A 23,807-nucleotide genomic window follows, 5' to 3' on the forward strand; every position below is an offset into this window, starting at 1 on the left:
GCAGCATTAGAACGTTCCTGATTATTTCAATCAAGTCTGTTGCTCTAAGGAGAGCTGGAAAACAGGCAGGACAGCGGCCCTTGAGGACCGAGTTTGGACACCCCAGTAGTAGACTGATGCAAGTGTAGAAAAAGCGCAAATAGGTGAGTTTCTCAATGAGGATGGATTGCAAAAAACATTTGAGAATCACCAATTCTGAATAGTCCCCCTAAAAAAATGGTCATTGTGAAAATATCAATAAATAAATACTTTGGAAAATTGGCAGTTCATATAATGACTTAGAAGCAAGCAAATAGTGAGTTTCTCGGTATTTAGTGGAGGATAATCTCCCAAAAAAATCTGACTTGTGAATATGTCCACTCACTCCCCCAAAAAATTCTAACAAAATAACAAGGCAATTATGGCACACTGTATATGACGTACTCAGTGGTTGTAAAGATTTTAGATCACATTGCATTTGTTTTAGATTTTCAGAGTGATTCCAGTTGGACGGAATATCCAGACTTTTGGGACCTCTGTCTAACATTTAGTCAAATATCGCACTGTATTCCTGCAGTTAATTTTTCCCCACAGCAGAACGGGAAGGTGAATTTTGGTGGTTCTTTGCTTCGACGTTGGGCGGGGCGGCAGCCGCGTCTCACATTGGAGTGTAGTCGCTTACTTTGCACCAACGAAGAAGATGCAGCAGTGAAAAGTTCAAGTAACTCAACATGGCGGCCGCGGCTCGTAGCTGCCAAACCAAGCGAAGCCTGAGCTAAGCCCGTCCGAAGACGACAGCCTGTCAACGGGCGACTTCCATGCCTGTCCCCGCTTCACGGACGCGCCGGTACCCCCGCGGAGCCTCTGGCATTGTGATCTGTGAGCACGAAGCCGTATGGCGTCCTCGCAAGGACGGCTAGGCCAGCAGGCCTTGGCGGTGCTCGATGTGGCTCTGCGGGTCCCCTGCATCTTCATTATCGACGCCATCTTCAACTCGTATTACGAGCCCGGCCCGGGTTGGGCCGGTACCGCCGGGAGCGCTTTGTTCCGAATCGTGGGTAAGTCAGACAGACAGCAAGTGGCACCCACGCACGCACGTCCAGTAGCGATCAGCAGCCGGGCTAACGTTAGCCAGACGCGCAGCTCCGTCACCTGTCAGTCACACGCCAGCCCCACAAGTTGACAGCAACAGCGGCTAATTTGTTCGCAAGATGACGCACTCGTCTTCTTTGGAATGCCAATTGCGTCCTTTAACCATTCTCGTTTGAGACAACGCAAATGTGGCCGGCAACATCCACTGCGTGTTAAGTTTGACGCCAGTCTCGTTTCAGGATGCGCGACCGTGACAGGCTCTGATTCACCCTGTGCATTGTGTACTGTAAACTGAAACAAGTTTGCAAGGCACTCGTGATACAGATGGCATACACACAAAGACTATCGGGCTGTCCCGATTTTAGCCTTCCCGACCAAGAATGCCAAATCCCAAATTATTTGGTGCTTTTGAACTTTGCCCGGGGTGATAGTCAAAAATCATAAACGGGATTCAATATTCAAATCTCTGGGGCGAAGGGGAAGCGGACGACTACCCGAGTCATGATGACTTGGTGAATTGTGACGTGTCAGAAATGTAGCCAATCAAAGAAGCGCCTTGATTGGCAAACCAGGAAGCGGCCGCAAAAGAAAAACAAACGGGTGCTTCCGGTATTCTTTTGTCTGTCTGTATTAAAATCGGGTGCTCCACGTTGCAAGAAAGTAAAGAAGTAAACCTTTTTTTGTAGTCACGTGAGATTTTTGCTGTGAAGAACTTTGTTTCCAGCGAGGGAGAACAAGGCCTCCTGGTTAGCAGTCATTTGCTGTCATCTCGTGTCAAACATGAAAAAAATGTACTGCACTTGACCAAAACAAAACAAAACAAAAAACTCACACTTCGGGCTGGGGAAAAAGGCGACTAAATTGGATACTTGGTCACAAATATGTTTCCCCTGAAGCTTCTCCGGCACCATGTAAAGACAATGCCAGCGTGCAGACTTTAGTAGGTTTTCCAACCCACATGACTTTTGTTGGTGGAAACTTGACACTGCAATCAAATAGATCAGTCAGCTTTTCCGGTCAGTCCAAATCCATCCTATATTTCGAATCTTTGATGGAATGAATATTCAAAAGGAAAATCTTTCTTAAAACATTGAATGGTGCTGGCCCTTTTAACAAAATGCAACATGGAATTTTAATTTGGCAATTATTAAGTGTACCATAAGGAGCCCACGGGGCATGTCTCACTTGTAATTCAGTCCAGTGAAGTAAAACTGGATAATGGCCGCGTTGTGGTCGTGTATCACTCATGTTGACCTTGCATCCCAGACCTGTCGCTCACAAGTTGTTTGAGGAAATTGTGACAAATGTCCGGTCTTTCCCAGGCGTGCTCGTCTCCAGTGTGGTGCTGCTGCTGTCGCAGAAAGCCTTGTTCAAGTTCTACACCCTCTTCCTAGCTGTGCTCCTGGGCGCAGCGGCCGTGCTGGTCAACTATCATGCGACCTCGCACACGGACTTTTCCAGCGTCCGCTACAAAGTGGCGCTGGGCTGGCGAAACGGGCCCACGCTCTGGCTCGGCCTGGCTACTGTGCAGCTGGCCTTTGGCGTTGCCTACGTTTTTCTCTTGGGCCTGCGGTCGTCTCTGGCCGCCCTGGTTGTCCTGGACGTCATGATGCCCGTGTGGGGGCTCATGATGGAGCTGCCCCCGGACGTGCGGCGACTGGTGGCCGCGTTCTCGGGCGCTGCCCTGGCCCTCAACACGGCCGCCTGCCTGGCTGCGCGGCTCAAGTGGTTCTACTACTCGTGCCGCTATGTCTATCTGCTGGTGCGACACATGTACCGAATGTACGGCCTGCAGCTGCTCCTAAAGGACACCTGGAAGAGAATCCGCTTCCCAGACGTGCTGCGCGTCTTCTGGCTGACCCGCGTCACAGCCCAGGCGCTCATCCTGATCTATGTCGTGCAGGCGGTGCGACGGGAGAGCGGCGACGCCACGGGCGGCTATCCTGACCGCAACTCTGACACGCAGGTAAAAGCTGCACAGTGGCGCTCAAGTCCGGTTCTGCTCACTGGTGTTGAGCAGTCACCCTACTTGACTCCAGTCACGCTTGCTAACTAATTTCAGGACTCTGGATTTAGCGTATTTTCCGCACTAAAAGATGCACTGGATTATGAGGCGCACCTTCAATGAATGGCTATTTTGTAACTTTTTTCATACATTGGACACTTCACACTAAAAGGCGCAATCTACATTGCCTCCACTAGATGGTGCTATGCTCCTTCCATTCAATTCGAGAGGCGTTCATGATCGCCTCTGAAAAATGTAAATTAACTATTACTGTACTTAAATGAAACTACGAAAATTGAAAATAATGCATAAAAACATAAAATCAAGCGCGGAAATCACAAAATAAATTCTATATCCCCCTAGAGAATTTATTTTGTGATTTCCTCGCTTGATTTTCTTTGTGGTTTCATTGAAGTAATGATTTATGTTTTTCGGAGGTGGCCATGAACGCCTCTCGAATGGAACGGAAGAGAAGGCACGGAGACGGACAAAGACGTGCAGGACCTGTATTTGTTGAGACTGAAAACCATTAAAGTCTGCGTTTTAAAAAAAATAAAACCACAACCACAGCGCTCATTTTTTCAACAAATACAGGTGCATCTTTGTCCGTCTCCGTGACTTTACTACCGGTCAACTCGAGAGGCGTTCATGACCGCCTCCAAAAAACGCATTGGCATTTCCTTGATCGTAGCTCCAAAAGTACGATCAGATGCCAGTCGTTATTTTTTTCCTTTGTTGCGTATACGCAAATGATTAAATCGCAATATAAATTCTGTAGGGGTGGGGGGGCTATAGAATGTGTGATGTCCTCGCTTGCTTTTCAGTTTTGATGTATTTTAAATTTTTGCAGTTTCATTGAAGTAATCATTAGTTTACGTTTTTCGGAGGCGGCCTTGAACGCCTCTCGAGTCAAACGGAAGAAGGCACGGAATCTGTATTTGTTGAGACCAAACCACAGCACAGCTCCCTTTTTTCAGAGCTGCAACACAAACTCATTTAATAAAGCAGCGACACAGTTCACTGAACCAACGGCAAGGTATAACATTGGAAGAGTCGACGTATTACCGTAATGACCATACACAAGACGCACCGGATTTTAAGGCGCTCGGTGAGCTTTTAAGACAGTGGAAGACTTTTTAGTGCGCCCTATAGTGCGGAAAATATGGTACTTGGGATTTGGCGTTCAAACCTTGAGACGTACACTTTTTGCTCCCACTGATGGATGTCTTGTGTCACCCTCACCCGTCAGGGTTACCTTCTGAGCTGGGATGTGTTGTGGGACGTGACGAGCAACCTGATCATCTCCGGCTGTGACTCCACGCTCACCGTCCTGGGCATGAGCGCTGTCATCTCGTCAGTGGCGCACTACCTGGGCCTCAGCATCCTCACCTTCATTGGTGCGCATCAGTGAGCTTTTGCGCCCCGAGCAAAATGTTCCCCGGTCATTGAACGGCGGGCGCCGTCATGTGTCGTTCAGGTTCGACGGAGGAGGAGGATAAACGTTTGGGCTTCGTGGCTCCGGTGCTGTTCTTCATCCTGGCCCTGCAGACCGGACTCAGCGGCCTGGACCCCGAGGAACGCCTGGTAGGACACAAGAACTCGTCTGCTCATGTCATGGTGCAGCTGGTTTGGTTAGATCAGTCATCCATAAGCTTTCTGGAGCCTTCTTGTTTGCTCTTATTGTGGCAGTCTTGCTTTTTCGTGGACAGCTGCGCCATGTTTTTGTGGTTCAGTGAAAAATCATACAGTACGTTATATTGCACGTGGTGCCGCAAAACCTGCGACACATTTGCCGTTTTTCCTTTGCAGCAAAATGAGTAATCAACTACATGTTGTTGCTACCCTGCCGTGTTCCCAAAGGTGCGTCTGAGCCGCAACATGTGCCTCCTGCTGACGGCCATCCTCCACTTCATCCAAGGAATGACGGACCCGGTGCTGATGTCGCTCAGCGCCTCTCACGTGTCCTCCTTCCGCCGCCACTTCCCCGTGCTGCTGGTGTCGGCAGCGCTCTTTGTGCTGCCCGTGGTGCTCAGCCATGCCCTGTGGCACCACTACGCCATCAACACCTGGCTCTTCGCCGTCACCGCCTTCTGCGTGGAGCTGTGTCTCAAGGTACGGACCTTCCGCTTTTTCCTCTCGCCAGCTGTCACCGGGCTCCAATGTGTTTGGCTTATGTTGCAAAATGTCAATTTCGACCTAGCTTCGGATGCAATCAAGTCAAGTGGGAGGGCGGAAAAAAAGGGTGGGGGATCAGTGGCATTATGCTTTTTACTGAACTGGGGAAATTGATTTGATATCAGCTGAACCTCGACTTCTGGCATAAGTCCATCTCAATCGTAAACCAAACATTTTCGCTTCCCCTGTAGTGCCAGCAGAATTTGATGAAACGAAATGTTACTGCCTTGTAAAAATAGAAATTGTACAACATAACATTGAAGGAAAGAAAAAAGATTGTGTTATGTGCCGAATGGAGAGTTACACGCAGGCTGCATGTTTGGCCTGAGAGGGGGAGGAGTGGCTTACTGAGTGACATTGTTAGTCTGGACTCCGTGGGTTTGTCCTGTTCATGCTCCTTTGTGAGTACAGTCGTACCGCGGTTTTCGACCATAATCAGTTACAGAAGGCTGTTCGCAAACCGATTTGTTCAAAACCCGAAACCATGCTCTTTTTTTAAAAAAAATCTGTATTGAACATGCCCCTTAAGTAATGGAACGCTACACGAGGAAGCGTCACTTCCTCGTGTAAGGAAGGCTCGAGGAGTCAAGTGGTGCATTCAAGTGTGCTCAGTTTGTTCGAGAACCGATTTTCAGTCGTCATCCGAGGTATAAAAAACTCAAAATATTTGTTCGAAAACCGATTTGGTCGAGAACAGAGACGTTCGAAAACCGAGGTTTGGCTGTATATTCATTTTGTCAGCTTTTGATTTTATCCAGCTGATTATTACCATATTGGCCCGTAAGACGGTGTGTTTTTGCATTGAAATAAGACTGAAAAAGTGGGGGTCATCTTATATTCGGGGTCTAGACATTATACCCATTCGCGACACTAGATGGCGCCAGATATCATTTACGCGAATGCTGAACTTCACTCCTAGGCCCAAAATAAAAATAGTGGTCGCATAAAGAAGAAAAACATAAAATAGTGGTAAGAAAGAGAAGAGAAGAAAATAATAGAAGAGAGTACAGAAAATGGAGAAACGAAGTGACAATCTGGAGAAAAGTGGGTCGAAGATCGGCCAGGTTAACCGGCAGCTGAGGCGAAGTTACGATGTCATTGAAATTTCAAAAACCAGAAGCCATTCATTTACGAATGTGATAGCACTTTAGTTTACATATTTAAATGTTCAGATATTAAGATTTAAATGAGGCAAAATAACATGCTTTTTCTCTCAAATATATTGTTATAATCATTTGTTTCTGATGTACTGTAATTATTTTCTGTATAAAATAATTTGGCGTTCAAAAAGTCATTTTTCAAACTTGAGTCTTGAAAAAGGGCCGCCATCATCAGGGCCGCCAAGACGGGATATGTCTGTAATTGAAAGTTTGGCTGGCAACACAAAGTAAAAACTCAACCGAGAGCGCAACGAATGAAATGACGGCTTTGCTATTTTCCCGCCGGGGCCAGGTGCTGGTGTCGCTGACAGTCTACGGTCTCTTCATGGCGGACGGCTTGTCGGACGTGCTGTGGGAGAAGCTGGACGACTACGTGTACTACGTGCGCTCCACGGGCAACATCATCGAGTTCCTGTTCGGCGTGGTCATGTTCGGCAACGGCGCCTACACCATGATGTTTGAGTCGGGCAGCAAGATCCGCGCCTGCATGATGTGCCTGCACGCCTACTTCAACATCTACCTGCAGGCGCGCAACGGCTGGAAGACCTTCATCAACCGCCGCACCGCCGTCAAGAGGATCAACTCGCTGCCCGAGCTGCGGGGCGAGCGGCTGCGCCGCATCGAAGACGTCTGCGCCATCTGCTACCAGGAGTTTGCCACCTCGGCGCGCATCACGCCGTGCCATCACTACTTCCACGCGCTCTGCCTGCGCAAGTGGCTCTACATCCAGGATAGCTGCCCCATGTGCCACCAGAAAGTTAACGTGGACGACGACGCCCGCGACAGGGACATCTTCTCCAACAATAACGGGGGCTACGCGCCGCCACCGCCGGAGGCCCCCGCCGCCGCCGCCCCGCCGCCGGTGGAAAACCCGCCCGCTGACGCCCAGCCTGTCAACAGGGCGGCGCCGCCGCGCCCGGCGCCGGGCACATTGGCGGCCGTGGCGGGGGGCCTTCACCACGAGCTGCTGGAGGACAACGACAGCATCGAGTACGACGACGACGACTGGGTTGTGCAAAACGGAGGCACACCTGTAGAGGAAGAGTATATGAATGATGACACCGACTCCACAGATGACTGAGAGGGGTGGGGGGATTATTTAAATGGACTTTCGCTTCTTCATTGAAGAAGGAGTTAGGGATGATATTCAGTTTCGGGGTTCACCCGAAAAATGTGTGCATGAGATTCGCCTGCTTGCGTGGGGCGAATCCTCCTGGTGATGTTCTCTTGAGCACCATTTGGCGTTGTCCACATGGCAAATCGTCGTGGCGTGCGCGTGGTGACGGCCTCGTTTTGAATCTCGGCCATCAAGAAGGACTCACTGGACGCGTCCGCGTTCTCTTGTCCAATCAGCGCCGAGCTGAGGCGTCTGATGAGCCGCTCCTGGTCTCTTGTGCGACCGTGCCTCCGATTTTATGTACGTTCTTGTACATGGGACTGATGTGCTGAATCAGCGTCTTTTGCTTCTGATCCCAATTATGTTTGAAGGGTTTCTTTGCCCAAAATTGAAAAAAAAAAGCATCGAGGTGGTTCTGGTTGCAACTGGACTCCTATCGGTTTGTTAAAATGTTCCTTTCATCTTAACCCCACACCCTCGTCTGTTTCTAAATTCATTGGATTGGATTTTGGATTGGATACAACTTGATTGTCAAATGTGCTGTAGTAGCTGCCCTTGTAAATGATTACGATACAAAGCAACAAAAACCCGTACAACGGCTTACCGCGCATGCGCACATCATGCTTTATTAATCCGACCGCACGCAGTGATGAAAAAAAATATACAATTGAGGATTCCTTTTGCTGGTTTGCCGTGACAATCGTAGTGATCGAAGACAGCATTGCTGATGGCTACCAGCAGGTGGGATGACCTGGATTTGAGCCAAAATGGTCGTTGTGAGATCGGTTCACAATTGTTTTTTTGGGGGGGGGGGGGGTAATTACAATATAAAAGTTGTAATACGCCATACATGATTTGAAATGATAAAAAAAACGTGGGGAAAACAAAAGTTGACAGGTATGCATCGGCGAATCGTCAAAGAATGGTGTCTTCACAATCGTTGTCATTGTGTTAAAGGAAATTGTATGGATCAAAAGCACTAAACGTATCGGTACTCAAGAGTGGTATCGGACGTCCCTTGGTTTTTTGGGGTTTTTTTTTAATGAAGACTTATTTTTTACCTAAAAGTATTTTGGTTCTGAATTTTGATTGAAAAAAATCCAACTATACTTAAAACAGAAAGTTGAACTGCAAGAAGCCTTCTGGCCTGAGTCTTTTTTCTTTTTTTTTTTTTGGAGGGAGGTATTTTATTTTAATTTGTTTGCTTCCGGTGATGCTTTGTTTTCAAACATTGAAGATGTTCCACTTTTAATCCAAAAGGCTTCTCTCGTTCTGAATTTGAATTTTAAAAATGTTGAGCTGAACATGCCTCTTTCTTTTTTTTCCCCAAATTTGGTTTTGGAAGATTTGGAAGTGAAGAAGCTTATTGAGTTGCGCAACCAAGAGGAGTACAGTTACCTCCATCTGCTTCACCAGAGCTTGTTATGATCCTGCTTTGGACACCAGTTTGTGGCATCCCTGAGCTGGTGTGGTCTCGTTAAGTCAGTGCAGGCAGAAAGTCCCCCTGTTGCTGAAACAAACCCAAATCCTCACAATGGTGCACGGCAAAGCTATTTTTGTACAGGGTTCCCACGGGTCCTTAAAGTTAATAAAAAGCCATAAAACGTAAAATTATGTTCTTAATTGTCCTTAATTTTCAGGAAAAGCTAAAAACAATAAAAATCCTGAAAATGTGTTTTTATTCAAAAATAAATTGGTGTTTTATATTTTGTAAATTTAAATTTTTCTTGGTGTACTTTATTTGAGAATAAATTCGTTTTGACATCTTGTTTGTTTGTTGACATACAGTATGTCAAATAAAGGGTTAGCTGATTGCCCCTAAAAATAAAGATGTGCCCTTCCTTTGGCAGCAGTGATTTGAACACCAGCTCAGTGAAATGTGACTTTCTGTATTGCTGAGCGGGCATTAAATCCACCGTGAATCCTCTGCTAAATGCAGAAAAGCTCCTTTAAAATCACAAATTAGCCCTCAAAAGTCCTTAAAAGGTCCATAAATAAAAAGCAAGTGGAAGAGTGGGGAACCCTGTTGTAAGGTTGAGTATTTCGAGCCCTCGGAGCAATTGAAGGCTCTTCACACAATTTGTCATGTTGTCATCTCTGCTGTACAAGCAGAACTGAAGCATTTTTGGCCATGCCCAGCTTTCCATTTTGCCTCTTGGTTTGGAAAACACATTAGTGTTAATAAAATCATGTTTGATATTGGCCCTTTTCCCCTCTCGGTCATTTTTCAACCCTGTGTGAAGGTTTGTAATAAATCATTTGAGATGCACTCTGTAACATGAGTTTATCATTGCGTACATGCAGGAAACATTGCATTGATGTTTTATGATCCTCTCGCTTTTAGATGTTTGTGTCAATTATTCACATATCTCAACAGTTACCAGTGCCACTATTTTTTTACGTTTCTAAATTCCCCCCCCCCCCCACCACCACCACCACCACACCCCTCAAAACTTTTGAACGGAAGCATAGCTCTCAGCACCACCGATTCCCAATCGGCTTCTATTACACGCTATTACAGCCAAGTGTGTGCATGTGCGCCTGCGTGAGTGAGAGGACATAACGTACTGGCTAGTTCTAGCCTGCATCCAGCTGCTCACTCATTTGAGAGGAGCAGCGAAGACGCTTGACTGACACTTCCCGGTTCTGCTGGTGGGTTCTCAGGGCGCCGGTGGCTCGTATGTGATCCAATAACGGCGGACACGCTGGCCGTATGTGCACCTGCTGAAGGGACAGCGTTTGGACCGGAGCTAAAAAATGACGGTAATGTGACTGAAGTTGATTCCTTCACCAGCACAAGAAAAAAACATTGCGTAACATGTACAGGTTCAAGTATTTTGAGTTGCATTTGATCAGGCGTGGCTGCGTCAAGATAAATGGAATGTTTTGACACTAGCAGGCAGACGTTCAGCTGACTCGCGTGTGCGAGTCTCAGGTCTGAAAGTTCGAGTTACTGGCAAAACTTAAGCATGTCAAATGAGTCCTTGAGTTAAGCAAGTTGGAACAGCAACTAACGATTATTTGGATCAGCATTAAGTGATTTAATTGTTTTATATATCATTTGATGTATTGGTTTAATTTCCCACCCTGAAGTTAAAAACGGGCCATTTTTTCCAATTGACAGCAAAGAAAATGCACAAACCAGCTGATGGTGACGATTCGCTTACTGTACTGGTTTGTTCTGATAGAAAATTGGCAAGATTTTTGTTTTTTCCCCCAAGTGAAAGCAAGGGTCTTATTTTGATTCAGCAATAGTTAACAATTTTACAATCGAAACTTAAACCACGTCTCTAAACAATTATCAACATTGAAGTCGATTAATTTAATAAACAGTCATTTCCAGTCATGCCACTTCCCTTGAAAATATTCCTATTCTTTTTCAAATGTACAAGGCAAGCCCTGTAAATTTCATCTAGTTCAAATTCTTTCAAAGAGAAATCGTTTTGTCACCAGAAACTGACAGGCTGACCTAACATCAGTAAAATGACTTCAGGGGAAAAAAATCTGCTCACTCTGATGCGATTTTGTTCTTCTAATTTGACGTTGAAGTATTTGCCACTCATGAGGAAAAACAACCAATTAGAGACAATATACATAACGTGTGATCCTTTTTTTGGAACAGCTTCTTCACAGGTGCAGACATTTGTGAAAAAATATATATAGTTGAAAAAAAAACTATATATAAAAAGTATAAAATTATGACTACAAAAGTTAGTCATGCAAAAAGGTAAATAATAGCATTGCGGCCTGAATAGTAGTTGCATTGCACATGACATGGATTATTGCACAGAGTACATGACAAACACACGCACAGTAGGAGAAGTGTTCCATCCACATGCATTTGAATATTTCACAAAATTAGCCATTTAAGTTGGACCTCAAATTCTGCTCAGTGGCTCAAGGGTCAAAGTTCACAGGGGCTTTGTCCATTTGGGCTATTTATGTTCCATTTGTTATAAATGGCAAAGCACGTCATTGGGGTCCTAGAAAGCTCTTGACAAACATCGTAAATCACCATGAAAGAGGATGAGTGAGATGTCGCTGACACGGCCGCTCGACATGTTTCGAGGTCTCCGGATTGTTGCCGCCGCACTGATGTGAAACAGCGGGCCGCAGATTTTATTTTTACTTTTCAAGAGCTCATTCGAGCGAGACTGCCTGCCATGATTTCACTTGGCCGTCTGCTCGCTGTGCCCTTCCTTGCGCTGGCGCTGACAGTGTCTGCTGGCAAATTCATTGTCTGTCTAGATGTGTACTTAAATTGGCTGATGACCAGTCCAGTGAATGACTGGAGACCAGAGTGTAGACCACTTGATGCCTTTGTTTCCACTAATAACACTTTTACTACAGTGGACAATTTATCATGTGATCAGGTTACAGGGTGCATGAAAGGGTTAAAAAGGAGACTGGACTGTCTTAGAATTGTTTATTTATTTCTTTGTTGTGTGTTCACAAACCCCGCCATAGAAGTTTGTGATTCCCTGGTTTGATTTTCTGTTCTGGTGGATTATTTTCGATTTTCTTTGTGTCATTGAAGTTGTCGTTAAATTACGTTTTCGGAGGCGGTCCTTGAATGCCTCTCGAGCCGAACGTGAGAGCAGGCACGTTGCAGAGAGAGATGCGCCTGTATTTTCTTGAGTGTTAAACGAATTAATAGTGTATGTTTAAAAAAACAACAACAATACAATACAATACAATACATGCTGATTTATATAGCGCTTTCACAACAGCAGCAGCTGTAACAAAGCAACAACACGACAGCTCTCTTTATTTCGGAGGTGCAACTTCTAACTAGCCTTCTCTCGCCGTCAATATCAGTGAATGATTTAATGGACGTGTTTGTGTGTGTATTGACGGTCATCTCTCAACAGTGTCTTGAAGCCATCAAGGGGATCAGCATTGTGGTTACCAAACAACCACCTACTAACGCTTTTCTGACTCTCCCATGGATGTGCACATTTGTGCGAGTGTGTGTAGGCGGCCACCCGGCTTCTGGATGACATGTGCCACCTGACGGCGCAGTCGCTGATCAAGTTGGAGACGTCGGAGCACTTCCAGGTGGTCAAGCTGTTGGGCGAAGGCTCGTACGGGAAGGTCATGCTGGCGGTGCACAACAAGAGCGGTGAGAAGCAGCGGGTGTGTGTTCATCCGTATTTGTTAGGCAATGATGGTACGAGGCTGTCGTGTGGCTGTTGCAGGGAGTCCGATGGCCCTGAAGTTCTTCCCCCGCGTGAGCACCAGCCTGTGTACGTTTCTGCGCGAGTACAACGTGTCTTTGAGGTTCTGCACGCACCCGTCTCTAAGCCGCGCTCTGGGCATCGCCTACTCAACGCCATCGCATTACGTCTTCGCCCAACAGGCCGGACTCTTCGGCGACCTCTACGACTTCATTGTACCTGAGGCAAATACGCGCATTCACTCGTGCATGTGAGAGGCCGCTGTTTTTTTCCAAAAAGAAACAAAACATGACATTATTAGATTGAAGAAAAATAGCCTTGGTTTTCGAACGTCTCTGTTGTCGACCAAATCAGATTTCGACCGAAAAATTACGGATTGAAAACCGATATTCGACCAAACTGAGCAAACCCGAATACGCCACTTGACTCCTCTCGGCTTCCTTACACGAGGAAGTGAGTAGATGTGTTTGTTGTGATTTACGCAAATCTGACTTATTTTTTCTTCATTGTCTATTAGCCCCTAATCATGGGCTAATAAAGTGGTTTCGGATTTCGAACAAATCGCTTTTGAACAGCCTTCTGGAAACCGAGGTCTGACTTATCATTTATGTAAATGTCTGTTAAAAAATCTGTTTGTCAGATTTAGTTTGCATGAGTTTGTTTCTTGCTTTTGGGAATATGTTTTCTGTTTTTGAATAATTTCAGGAAAATTATTATCATTTGCAGGAAAAAAACGAAAAGAAAAACAGTCACAAAAAAAGAAGAAAATCTATTCCGACAACAGCCCCCCAAAATGACTCAAAAAGAACAAGTAATGCACAATGTATCAAACATTTTGGAAGAAAAACTTTTAACCTTTGTGCTGCTAAATAGCGAACATTTTGCTATGTCTGCAACAGCATCATGCTGAAATGCGTTGAACTGCTCGGGATCTCCAGTTTATGGGCTTGCTTTTAGCATCTTTCACAAGCATAAAATAAAAGGACATTTTAACATTTTGAATGAGTGCGTAAGAAGCCTGTTTTGACAAAGTAAGGAGTCAAAGTTCAAGGTATCTCTGTTTTCATCAACAAAATTAGAAACATGTGCCTGGTTAAAAAAAATAATGAAAGTGTTGAAGCGCAGTAAGCAAGTCCTTGTACTTGATGCCTTACTCAGGTTGGTCTGGAGGAGGACGGGTGCCAGCGGGTGGTGTCGCAGCTGTGCGGCGCCCTGTCACACCTTCACTCGCTGGGTTTCGTCCACAGAGATGTCAAACCCGAGAACGTCTTCCTGTGCGACGCTGCCTGTCGCTGGGTCAAGCTGGGAGACTTCGGGATGGTGCGTACACAGACAAGAACGGCTTACTCCTCAGCGCTCTTCCCTGACACGGTCATGTGGGAAACCCCCTGCAGGTGAAGGCCCGGGGAACAAAAGTCCCCGAGGTGTGGTACCGCTCGCCCTACTGCACACCCGAAGCCGAGGTGGCGCGAGGCAACCGGGACGGCGGCGGCGATGCCGGCGACGCGCCGGTGAAGTCAAGAGACGAGAGGAAAAAGAAGCGGCGGCCGCAGTTCTGGGCCATGGTGGAGCCCAGCGTGGACAGTTGGGCCTTGGGCGTCCTAGCCTATGCGGCGCTAACTGGCGCTCACCCCTGGCCCCAAACGTCCTCCGACTGCGCCGCCTACCTCAAGTATCTGCGATGGTTCAGCGCGGCCAAAACGTTGGAGGACCGACTGGACGTGTGGGCTGAGCAGCAGCACCAGGGCACGGCCGGCGCCAAGGAGCGACCTCCAGTGCCACCCCAGTTCGCCCGTTTCACCCCGTTAGCCCGAGCTTTCTTCCGCCTCCTGCTGGACCCCGGTCCACTGGACCGGGGGCGGCCCGAGGACGCGCTGGGCTACCTGGGGGGCCCCTGGATGCTCGCCGGCGAAAAGGAACGCCTGGAGGAGCAAAGAAAGAAGAGCCGAGGGAGAGGAGCCGTCAAGGAGATTGAGAGCAGGGGACAGAGGTGAACGAGGGACTGTTTATACCATTTATGTTAGCTTTAGCGAACAAGCAGAAGCAGAGTCCAGGAAGAGGGGTTGACGGAAAAATGAAGCTGAGGAAGACAAGTGGACAAGGGGCTCGCGTGTTGTCTTGGTGATGTTAGCTTCGGCATCAGTTTTACTGTTAGCATTAGCTTTAGCACCAACAAGATGCTTGCATTCAAATCAGAGAGAGAGTGTAGACCTCCACCAAGGTTGATATTAGCCTTAGTGAACAAGCGGAAGAAGAGTCCAGAAAGAGGAGTTCAAGGAAAAATGAAGCCGAGGAAGACAACTGGACAAGGGACTCGCGTGTTGGTGACGTTAGCTTAGGAATCAGTTTTACTGTTAGCATGAGCTGTAGCACCAACAAGATGCTTGCATTCCAATCAGCGAGAGAGTGTAGACTTTAGCGTTTTCTTTGCTACATTTCCATCACTGGCAAATGTCACATGTGGATCAGGCTTGGTTTGAGGCGGCTGTTTTGTATTTCACTAGCTTTTTGCATGCAGACATGAGGTCACTGCTGCACTTGCGTTGCGCCAAACCCATGAACGAACTGGGTTTATTTTTACCTCACGACCTTTTGGCGCTTCATTCTTGGCGAGCAAGTGCATTGACTCAACTTTGTTTTGCTGCAAATGCATCGGAAACCTTCTTGACGTCATGACAAGAACACAGCACGCCTGAAAAGTGTGAGAGGTGAAACATTTGAAACAATTTACTGGAAAGGTGTGGCGGTGTAGAGCATTAAACCTAGAAAGGGAAATGTGTGGAGCTGTCACAGCCCGACAGCCCTAATGTCATCAATCCTTCTGCTGTTTAGTGGAAGACAGGTTAGAATTGGGGAAAGCGACCCACCAAAAGCTGGGGGCTCAACTGTTGCATGCTCAGTGGAGGACAAGTAGACTAGACACATCGTGTATATTTAGATCAGGAATGGGCAACTAGCAGACCACACTCTGAATGGCCCCTTGATTAATCACAACCCCCCTCCCAAAAATAAAACTTATTTGGAGTGTGTGTGTATGTGTGTGTGGCGGTGGGGGGTTGTAAACAAGTTTACTGTACCACGGTGGTACTTTTGAACTACTCTCACAAAGAAAAAAAAAGGAAAAAAGTTGTGTGTTGGGGTTTACCAGAATTTTTTTTTGGAAGAATTTGGGGGCATTGCAAAAATAATTTCAGTGCAGTTTTAACTTGTGATATCACTCTTCACCACTAGATGGCAGTCACTCGTATTTGGAATGATATGCCAGAAAAACAGTACCTGAATGAATTCAAATGTTTAATGAGTGTGAATTCATGCACAAAATGAGTTCTTGCATTTCATTATGGCTTTCAGTTAAGCAGTTTTTCAAGAGGGGAGGGGGGCCTATCTCATTTTGTGGTTATTTTTTGATTGTTCAAACAATTTGTTATTTAAGGCTGTACATGCATTCAGCATGAAACATATTCAGACTGTGTTGTATATTGTTTTAATAAAAGCAATGACACATGCCCGTAATTTATCCCACGGTAGCGCTGTTGAAAAATAATTGAAATTGCCTATCCGTGACAAATTTGCCAACTACCTTACATCTACGTACAACTTAAAAGTGAACAATAGTTTAAAAAAACGCGTTTCATTCTAAAGACTGACGAGAAGAAAATATTCAATTTCTCCCTTTTCCAAGCGTCTTTTGGTTGCGACGCTTACTCCGGTCAATAGGTGGCGCTAAAAGTGCCTTGTGCCGCCATTCAAGTCCGAGACAAGCAAGAACAAGAGGGTCCTCGGATGTTGTTACGGTGAGGATTTCACTTATATTTGCGACATTTACGCCGCAGTTTGCCCGCGCCCGACAGCTGGGATACGCGAGTCATTGTTAAAACAATATTACGCAAGTATTTGTGGTTGTCTTGGGGAGTGTAAATGTTTGTTATTGCCAAATAATTGTGGCTACTGTGACAACTCGGCTCGCTCGGTCGCCGCCATATTGGCTCCTGTCGCTCTCCAATGTACTCCAAATAATCAAATCGTCAAAACGAGACATTCGCGGCCGTTTATGTGCCTGAAAGGCTTGATTTCGTCGCCGAAATTTCCGCATTTAGCCTGCGCTGACTTCCGCGAGCCTCGAGACGCCGACGGCCAGCCCTGACTAAGCTTGCTGAAAAGGCGGACGAATATTCGAGAATACGTCGAAACTTCATTGCTTTAATGGTTAGTGCTTGTGCCTCGCAGCTCCGAGCCTGATTCTGGGTTCGAACGTTCGTGGGATTTCCTCTCACGTTCTAACAACTTTCCTGGTTTCATTCAAAATGTCCTTCGATGACAACGTAAATCTGACTGCTTGCTTATTCGTCATCTGCCTGAACATTGAGGTTTGTCTCGACTTACTTTTGCAGCATTGAGGAGCAGAAGAGGACAGCACCATGAGCCATTAGCTTCACTCGCTACATTCGCATAATTCGCCTCTGATACTCACAGGTTTGTATTCACGTCAAAAGTCATAACAGTAAACAAAAGAGTCTGCAAGCAAGCAGTTGCAGAGATGCCTTAAGATGCAGGTGACCTCATTAAAGAGTTTACGAGCCTAAACCCAAGATGGAGCACTGCTTGGTGGTAGCTGTCTCAACTCGTTTGAGAGACAGAATTCATAAGGTTCTCGTCAAAAGAACCTTCAAGCTGTCGTTATTTTTGTGTGTGGGTTTTTTTGGGGGGTGAGGGGAGACTCATTTGAGGGTTACTGTCAAACTAAACATAAAACAAGCAGAAGCTCATCTTAGGTAGCATCGTTGAAAAGAGAAGCACTTTTGCTCCTCTCCCTTGGAGCGGTTGTGTTGACGATCACACCTCATGACTAAGTTATGCTGAAATTCAGGTCATTTCAAAAGGTTCTCATTCTTCTTCTCTCTGTAATAAGTGACCTGTCGTGCCCCAGTCGTCACCATGACATCCTCCATGCTGCGCAGACAGCTGAAGAACCTGGTCCAGAACTACTCTGAGGCCGAGGTCAAGGTAGGGTCACTCTTGTCCGGGAATGTTGTGCAAGACGGAGGAGGACGTTGGGCTGACATGGCCTGTGGCGCAGGTTCGAGAAGCCACGTCCAATGACCCGTGGGGCCCGTCCAGCTCTCAGATGGCCGACATCTCTGACCTGACCTACAACGTGGTGGCCTGCAACGAGATCATGACCATGCTGTGGAAGCGGCTCAAGGATGACAGGAACTGGCGACACATCCACAAGGTGACATGCAACAAAAAACATTACAGAACGCGCGCACACACGCACACACACACACACACACACACACACACACACACACACAAAGACAGACACTCCTTTGGTGTCATTTGTGTAGCAGTGAAAGTGGTGTGTGTGTGTGTGTGTGTGTGTGTCAGTCGCTGACGCTGCTAGAGTACTTGCTGAAGACGGGTGATGACCGCGTGCTCCTCAAGATGAAAGACAACATTTACATCGTCAAAGCCCTCACCGAGTACCGATTTGTGGAGAAAGACGGCAAGGATCAGGTGAACGCCACTTCCTTCCTTCCCTCATCCATCCCTGTCTCCATATTCCTTCCCCGCTTTGCAGCGTCCACATCTGACTAAAGACCCTAAGACGGCTCATCTAAGCTTAACTTTGCAGTGGTGTTTTTGTACCAGTTTCATAAACAAATGATAGCATTTATAGTCACGACGGAGAATTGAGAGGGAGCATGAAATGTTGTGTTTTTCCTTTTGGGAAGGGGGGGTGGGAGCAGAAAATAAGTGAGAAGCACTCGGCTTAAGAGAACATGTGTATCCAGGGTACAAATGTTCGAGAAAAGGCCAAAGTTGTGCTGGTCCTGATGGAGGACGATGACAAATTAAAGGAGGAGCGAGACTTTGCTGTCAAGACCCGAGAGAAGACATCCAAAGGTTCCACAGGTAACAGTTGAAGCGCAGGGCCGCGGCGCCGCCATTTCCCTCCGCCGACGCCTCGCAGCTCATCCGGTTCTCTGGCAACAGCCTCATCCTCGGACGCCGTCAAGGACCCCAGCTACAAGCCGTGCTACGTTCCCGGCACCTCGGGGCTACCATCGCTGGACAACATTCCCTCGGTGGCCGACCTCACCGCTTCCTTCGCCGCCCGCAAGGAGGAACGCCTCAAGCAGGAGCAGGAGAAAAAAGAGGCGGAAAGGCGGGTGAGCACGCCAAAGCCATTGTTCATTCTGGCTGTCAGATTTGTCCATTTGATAATATTAGATTTTTTTTAATTGGATTGAATACAACTTTATTGTCAAGTGTGCTGTACGTACAGTATGTGTAACATACATTTTACTTGCCAATTTGTTTGCGACTGTGCATTTAGCTATGATTCTGATCACTTTTGCTACAATTCAAAAAGAGACAAAACAAAACGTATTTAAATCGTACATACTAGAGACAGACAACATGAGCAGGTTCATTTTCAACAAAGTACAACATATGAATAAGGAACATCAAATATGAGACAGTTAAACATACAAAAGCGTTTAGAATAACGGCATCGTTGTTGCTTCTTGTTTTCAACAAAAAAATATTTTGCTGCATTGCGCAGGCCCAAATGTCCGAAGACGAGCTGAAATGGGAAGATGCTGGAAAAGGAGGAGCTGTTGCCAATCAGGCCTGGTCCGGTGAGAAGATGGAGGAGGACGGAGAGGAAGAAGCCAAGCCTGACCCCTGGGGGGATTCCGATCGTTGGGGCGAATGCTCCAAACCCGACGTGTCAGATTCAGCACCTGCTACAAGTGGTGACAATTCTTTAGAGTCTGCCAGCGCTCAAATTTCCGACAAGCAAGACCCACCTTGTCATCCTTTGAAAGCACAAACGGGTCCACAAGACCCTTTTATGGCACAAAATGGCGGCCCGCAACGCGCAGAATCCTTTGAAGGCCAGCCCAAAAACCAAGAGGATCCCTTCACCTCTTCCAATAATGACCCCTTCAACACACCTAAAGATGACCCCTTTAATGCACCTAAAAATGACCCCTTCAGTGCAGCCAAAAATGACCCCTTCAATGCCCCCAAAGAGGACCCTTTCAACACCCCCAAAGAGGACCCCTTTAATGCACCTAAAAATGACCCCTTTAGTGCAGCCAAAAATGACCCCTTCAATGCCCCCAAAGACGATCCTTTCACCGCCCCCAAAGACGACCCCTTCAACGCACCCAAAGATGACCCGTTCACCGCCCCAAAAGACGACCCTTTCAACGCACCTAAAAATGACCCCTTCAACGCCCCAAAAGAGGACCCATTTAATACTCCAAAGGACCACCCTTTTGACACCCCGAAAAATGATCCGTTCAACGCCCCCAAAAACGACAAGGTTAACAGCCCCAAGGATGACCCATTTGGCACCCCAAAAGACGATCCCTTCTTCAGCGCCCCAAAAGATGACCCATTCGCAGCTCCTCAAGTATCAACTTCCCGTGAAGAAGGTCCACCGACTGGCCCCACTACACCCCCAAAAGACGACCCCTTCAAAACCCCGCAAGATGACCCTTTCTCTGCAGCCAGTGTAGCCGCTGAAGCAACAGCGCCTCCTAAGGATGACCCTTTTGCCACTTCGTCTGAAAAGGACCCTTTTTCCGCCCCCCTGACGCCACCCAAAGAAGAAGAAGGCAGGTCGTCCGATCCCTTCGCCGCGCTTCCGCTGAGCTCGTCCCGAAGCGCAGGTGACGGCTGGGGAGCTGCCTCCGACTTGGCGCCCCCTGCTGGCTCGGATCCATGGGGAGGCAGTGGCGTGTCTTCGCCTGTTGATGATTGCGATCCCTTTGGGGACACCTCCAAAGCCCGAAATGACCCCTGGGGGACGCCAGGTAAGACGACACAGGTTTCTTACTAGAAACATTAAACAAACAAAAAAAGTCTGCAATTTATGGAGCAAAAAAAACAATTTTTGAAGCGTTGCAGTACATTAAAAAAAAGTATCTCTCTGTGTATGTACATAAAATAAAAATGTATATAAAATGTGTCATTTAAAGACTGTATGAATATAAATGCGATCATATATTTTACATCTGAAAATAATCTTTTGTCAATTTATAGGTTGTGAGGGTTGTGCTGTTGCCAAAGATGCGTGGGAGGCTCCGAAAGCTCCCTCCCCAACCAGCGACCCCTTTGGAGACTCCAAAAGAAGAGCAGGCGCAGGTAATGCATTAGTATTGCTCTCACGACTTCTGTTATGATGATAACGATCATGTGAATGCTGAAGAGACCCGTCCCGTTTTCGCCTGTTCGCACCATCCACTTTTCTCAACTCATTTGAACTTCACTAAATTCAGGATAAAAGGGCAAGTATTTTTCCTTTTCCCACAATTCCCAGTATTCCATGGGAAAAGAAAATGGAGATATTTCTAAAATGTGACCGTTTATCAATCACTCCAGTCAATTCAAAGAAACGGATGTCGTTTACAGCAGCGGTCCCCAACCTTTTTTTGCCCCATGGACCGGTTTAATGCCAGACAATATTTTTACGGCTGTCCTTTAAGGTGTGGTGGATAAATACAACAAAATAATCTGATATTACCTGCATGAAAACTGTGGTATTTTCCAAACATAAAAATAAACACGAATCATGACACAAGGAACGTCCTATCTGGCCGCTATGGTAACGTTTACGTGCCTTCAAAATAAGATGCAACGCAAATTCAAAGTGCATGAAAAATACTTTTTTTTTTTTTTACTCATTTTGCGAGCTCCTGCGTTTTGTTTTAGCCTAAGCGATCACGTGACCGAGAAGCACGCCTTGCCGTGTGTCAAAAGTGACATGTAACCGAGAATTGGGTAATTTTTCAAAATAAAACATCTTTCAGATTCCGAAATAAATAAAACGGAATTAATGTAAGTTATTTATTCTTTCTGTGCGACCCGGTACCAAATGACCGACGGACCGATACCAGTCGGTGGACCTGGAATTGGGGACCACTGGTTTACAGACTCTGCAGCCCCAACTTACCCAGAAACTATTCCAAATATCTTTGGCACCTTTGACATTTTTGTTATTGTTGTTGTTGGCCAGTGTTGTGGTTACTGATGATTAATACTGAATTTCTTTCTTTGCTGTCTTTGTTGGTGCCTAAAGAAAACTCCTTTTAGAATATCAACTCAGCCAGAGAAGGCGTTGCTTTTCGGGCTCGGCGGCGAGTGGGCGGGGCTTCAGAACCCAGCCCGCCAAAAAACTGCGCACCCTGCCCAGCATGCCCAATATGCCCTCTCATTGCCCCCCTGCCCCAGGAACAAGAATACCCCCCCCCCCACACACACACACACACAAACACACACACACACACTACTTGACGAGTGTTGTCATGGTTTCCAGGTTCCATAGTTACGGTCATGTGACAGGCAGGGGCGGCGGAGGCGCTACAACCCATGGGTATTCATCAGTAGTTAATTTGTTTGGCTCCTCCCTCTCTGTGTTTTGTAGTTTGTGTGTGTGTGGGTATGTGTGCGTGCATGTAGTATAGTGTAGTTGTTGCGTGTGTTGACTTGCTGTTAGCAATAGCATTACGCTAACTCTTCACCCCTCCCTGCTTGGGTAGATTGTCCACTTGATGATGGCATGATCAGACTGCATTGATGTGAATACCCCCCCATACGTACAGTATGCACACACACTGTACTTGTGTGTGTGTGTGTGTGTGTGTGTGCTGATATAATGCAAAACGAACCTTCAAGTCAAGTGTAAATACAACAAAAATTATTTAGCTATTTATAGCTTGAATATTTATTCACGTGACCGAGGAGCAAAAATGAAAAGTTCAGGTTGGAGGTGTTGTTGACCGCGAGGATGATGATCAGACCCATCAGCAGATCCGTCGGGGTAGGCGGTCTCCTATGGCCCGCCCTAGGTGACAGGTCAGATGATGATTATGGTGACAATGGGCAATGACATGGAACAGGATTTCATGAGAAATCATCTCAGTAACCAGCCGTGTCTTTATTATATGTCTTTTGTTAATCCTTTCACTTTGTCAACTCCTTGCTCTGTGTGCGCGTGCGCGCCTGTGTGAGACGTCGTCCCAAGGCACCAAGTAGCAATCAAATCAAGCGATGAAGTGAAATAAATTCGCCATTCAAATGATGACCCGATAAACACCAACACAAATGAACGTTAATCGAAGAAGACTCACAAAAGAACTGCCAAATGAAATCATCTGCTTTTCATCAATTTCAAATGAAAACATGTTTTTGCAGTGTACGTGTGTGCGTGGCCGTGCGCGCACGTGATGTATGAATTAACGTATACGGGATGCATTTATTTATATACGTATGTCTGTATTTATATTTGAATTGTTTTCTCCCGTTAGAAGACGTTTCTATCTGTGACCACGAGAGGGAGACAAAGATGTGACGTATGGGCAGAAAAAAATTAGATGAGTAATAGCATATATTCTTATTTCTATCCAGTAATGGCATCGAAATGTTTGCTTGGGTGTTTGTAACTTATTTTTTCTTTGACTTGATGGCAGATGAAGTATTGACAAACATTTCTGTGTGTGTGCGCGTGATGTACATTAAGATGTATTTATTATTGTGATGTAAATAGTGACCTGATTATGTTGGATATTATTAATAATGATTATGCTCACAAGTAACTATTTATTCATTGAATGAATATCCATCAGTTCGGCAAACTTCAGATTGTTCTTGTTTTGGACCTAAAAGTGATGATGAGAATGATGATGTCATGCTTATGATAAATCAAGTCAGTAATCAAAAGTGTCTGAATTGTTATTCTTTCTTTTTTGGGGGGTGGGGGTGTAAAGCAACCGCTGTTTCAGTGTCACGTGGTCTTTCAGGATTGCGTGTCATGTCTCAGCATTTCATGTCATGTTTCCATGTTTCATGCCATGTTTCAGCATTCCATCATATCTTCAGATCCTTGCCATATTTCAGGAATCCATGTCATGTTTCAGCATTCTGTGCCGTCATTTGAGCCATCAGGATTCAATACGGATTCAGCATTTCCTGCCACGTTTCCTCATGTGTCGTTTTAACATTTGACATCGTCTTCCGGCATTCCGTGTCATGAATCAGCTCGCGTACGTAGAGTAAGGGCACTCGCTGTCCCTGTTGGACATGATGAC

At 46.3% G+C, this 23,807-nt stretch overlaps 3 protein-coding genes across 7 annotated transcripts; all 3 read left to right on the forward strand.

Annotated features, from left to right (window-relative positions):
- Positions 1–647: 647 nt before the first annotated feature.
- On the forward strand, positions 648–9,730 carry rnf139 (ring finger protein 139). Of its 2 annotated transcripts, none has more exons than XM_052071083.1 (6): positions 648–1,037; positions 2,394–3,037; positions 4,326–4,473; positions 4,554–4,693; positions 4,937–5,188; positions 6,704–9,730. In XM_052071083.1, the coding sequence occupies exons 1-6, from the start codon at positions 875–877 to the stop codon at positions 7,490–7,492; spliced, it is 2,136 nt and encodes a 711-aa protein (XP_051927043.1). In that variant the 5' UTR covers positions 648–874; the 3' UTR covers positions 7,493–9,730. The 2 variants fall into 2 exon arrangements, with proteins under 2 accessions (XP_051927043.1, XP_051927044.1); XM_052071084.1 differs by having other exon boundaries at positions 649–1,037; positions 4,554–4,660.
- Positions 9,731–10,080: 350 nt separating this feature from the next.
- On the forward strand, positions 10,081–16,218 carry LOC127604211 (serine/threonine-protein kinase SBK2-like). 3 transcript variants are annotated; one of them, XM_052071229.1, is made up of 6 exons: positions 10,081–10,291; positions 12,506–12,650; positions 12,727–12,920; positions 13,864–14,025; positions 14,100–14,709; positions 14,943–16,218. In XM_052071229.1, the coding sequence occupies exons 1-5, from the start codon at positions 10,286–10,288 to the stop codon at positions 14,697–14,699; spliced, it is 1,107 nt and encodes a 368-aa protein (XP_051927189.1). In that variant the 5' UTR covers positions 10,081–10,285; the 3' UTR covers positions 14,700–14,709; positions 14,943–16,218. The 3 variants fall into 3 exon arrangements, with proteins under 3 accessions (XP_051927189.1, XP_051927188.1, XP_051927190.1); XM_052071228.1 differs by having other exon boundaries at positions 10,083–10,291; positions 12,727–12,929; XM_052071230.1 differs by lacking the exon at positions 10,081–10,291 and adding an exon at positions 11,322–12,190 and having other exon boundaries at positions 12,262–12,650; positions 12,727–12,929.
- Positions 16,219–16,458: 240 nt separating this feature from the next.
- Positions 16,459–23,444, forward strand: LOC127604149 (epsin-1-like). 2 transcript variants are annotated; one of them, XM_052071101.1, is made up of 10 exons: positions 16,459–16,499; positions 17,097–17,178; positions 17,615–17,709; positions 17,783–17,938; positions 18,094–18,222; positions 18,501–18,621; positions 18,703–18,878; positions 19,274–20,534; positions 20,764–20,865; positions 21,800–23,444. In XM_052071101.1, the coding sequence occupies exons 3-10, from the start codon at positions 17,641–17,643 to the stop codon at positions 21,811–21,813; spliced, it is 2,028 nt and encodes a 675-aa protein (XP_051927061.1). In that variant the 5' UTR covers positions 16,459–16,499; positions 17,097–17,178; positions 17,615–17,640; the 3' UTR covers positions 21,814–23,444. The 2 variants fall into 2 exon arrangements, with proteins under 2 accessions (XP_051927061.1, XP_051927062.1); XM_052071102.1 differs by lacking the exon at positions 16,459–16,499 and adding an exon at positions 16,601–16,911.
- Positions 23,445–23,807: the final 363 nt, after the last annotated feature.

This window comes from Hippocampus zosterae, chromosome 7, assembly GCF_025434085.1.
Source record: "Hippocampus zosterae strain Florida chromosome 7, ASM2543408v3, whole genome shotgun sequence".
In the NCBI taxonomy this organism is placed as follows: Eukaryota; Metazoa; Chordata; class Actinopteri; order Syngnathiformes; family Syngnathidae; genus Hippocampus; species Hippocampus zosterae.

Coding starts and splice junctions, on each gene's coding strand:
- rnf139 (XM_052071083.1), top strand. CDS start 875: ATGGCGTCCTCGCAAGGACGGCTAGGCCAGCAGGCCTTGGCGGTGCTC. Junction 1,038..2,393: donor CGCTTTGTTCCGAATCGTGG/GTAAGTCAGACA, acceptor GGTCTTTCCCAG/GCGTGCTCGTCTCCAGTGTG. Junction 5,189..6,703: donor GCGTGGAGCTGTGTCTCAAG/GTACGGACCTTC, acceptor CGCCGGGGCCAG/GTGCTGGTGTCGCTGACAGT.
- LOC127604211 (XM_052071228.1), top strand. Junction 12,651..12,726: donor GGCGGTGCACAACAAGAGCG/GTGAGAAGCAGC, acceptor TGGCTGTTGCAG/GGAGTCCGATGGCCCTGAAG. Junction 12,930..13,863: donor ACGACTTCATTGTACCTGAG/GCAAATACGCGC, acceptor TGCCTTACTCAG/GTTGGTCTGGAGGAGGACGG.
- LOC127604149 (XM_052071101.1), top strand. CDS start 17,641: ATGACATCCTCCATGCTGCGCAGACAGCTGAAGAACCTGGTCCAGAAC. Junction 18,622..18,702: donor GACATCCAAAGGTTCCACAG/GTAACAGTTGAA, acceptor CTCTGGCAACAG/CCTCATCCTCGGACGCCGTC. Junction 18,879..19,273: donor AAAAAGAGGCGGAAAGGCGG/GTGAGCACGCCA, acceptor TGCATTGCGCAG/GCCCAAATGTCCGAAGACGA.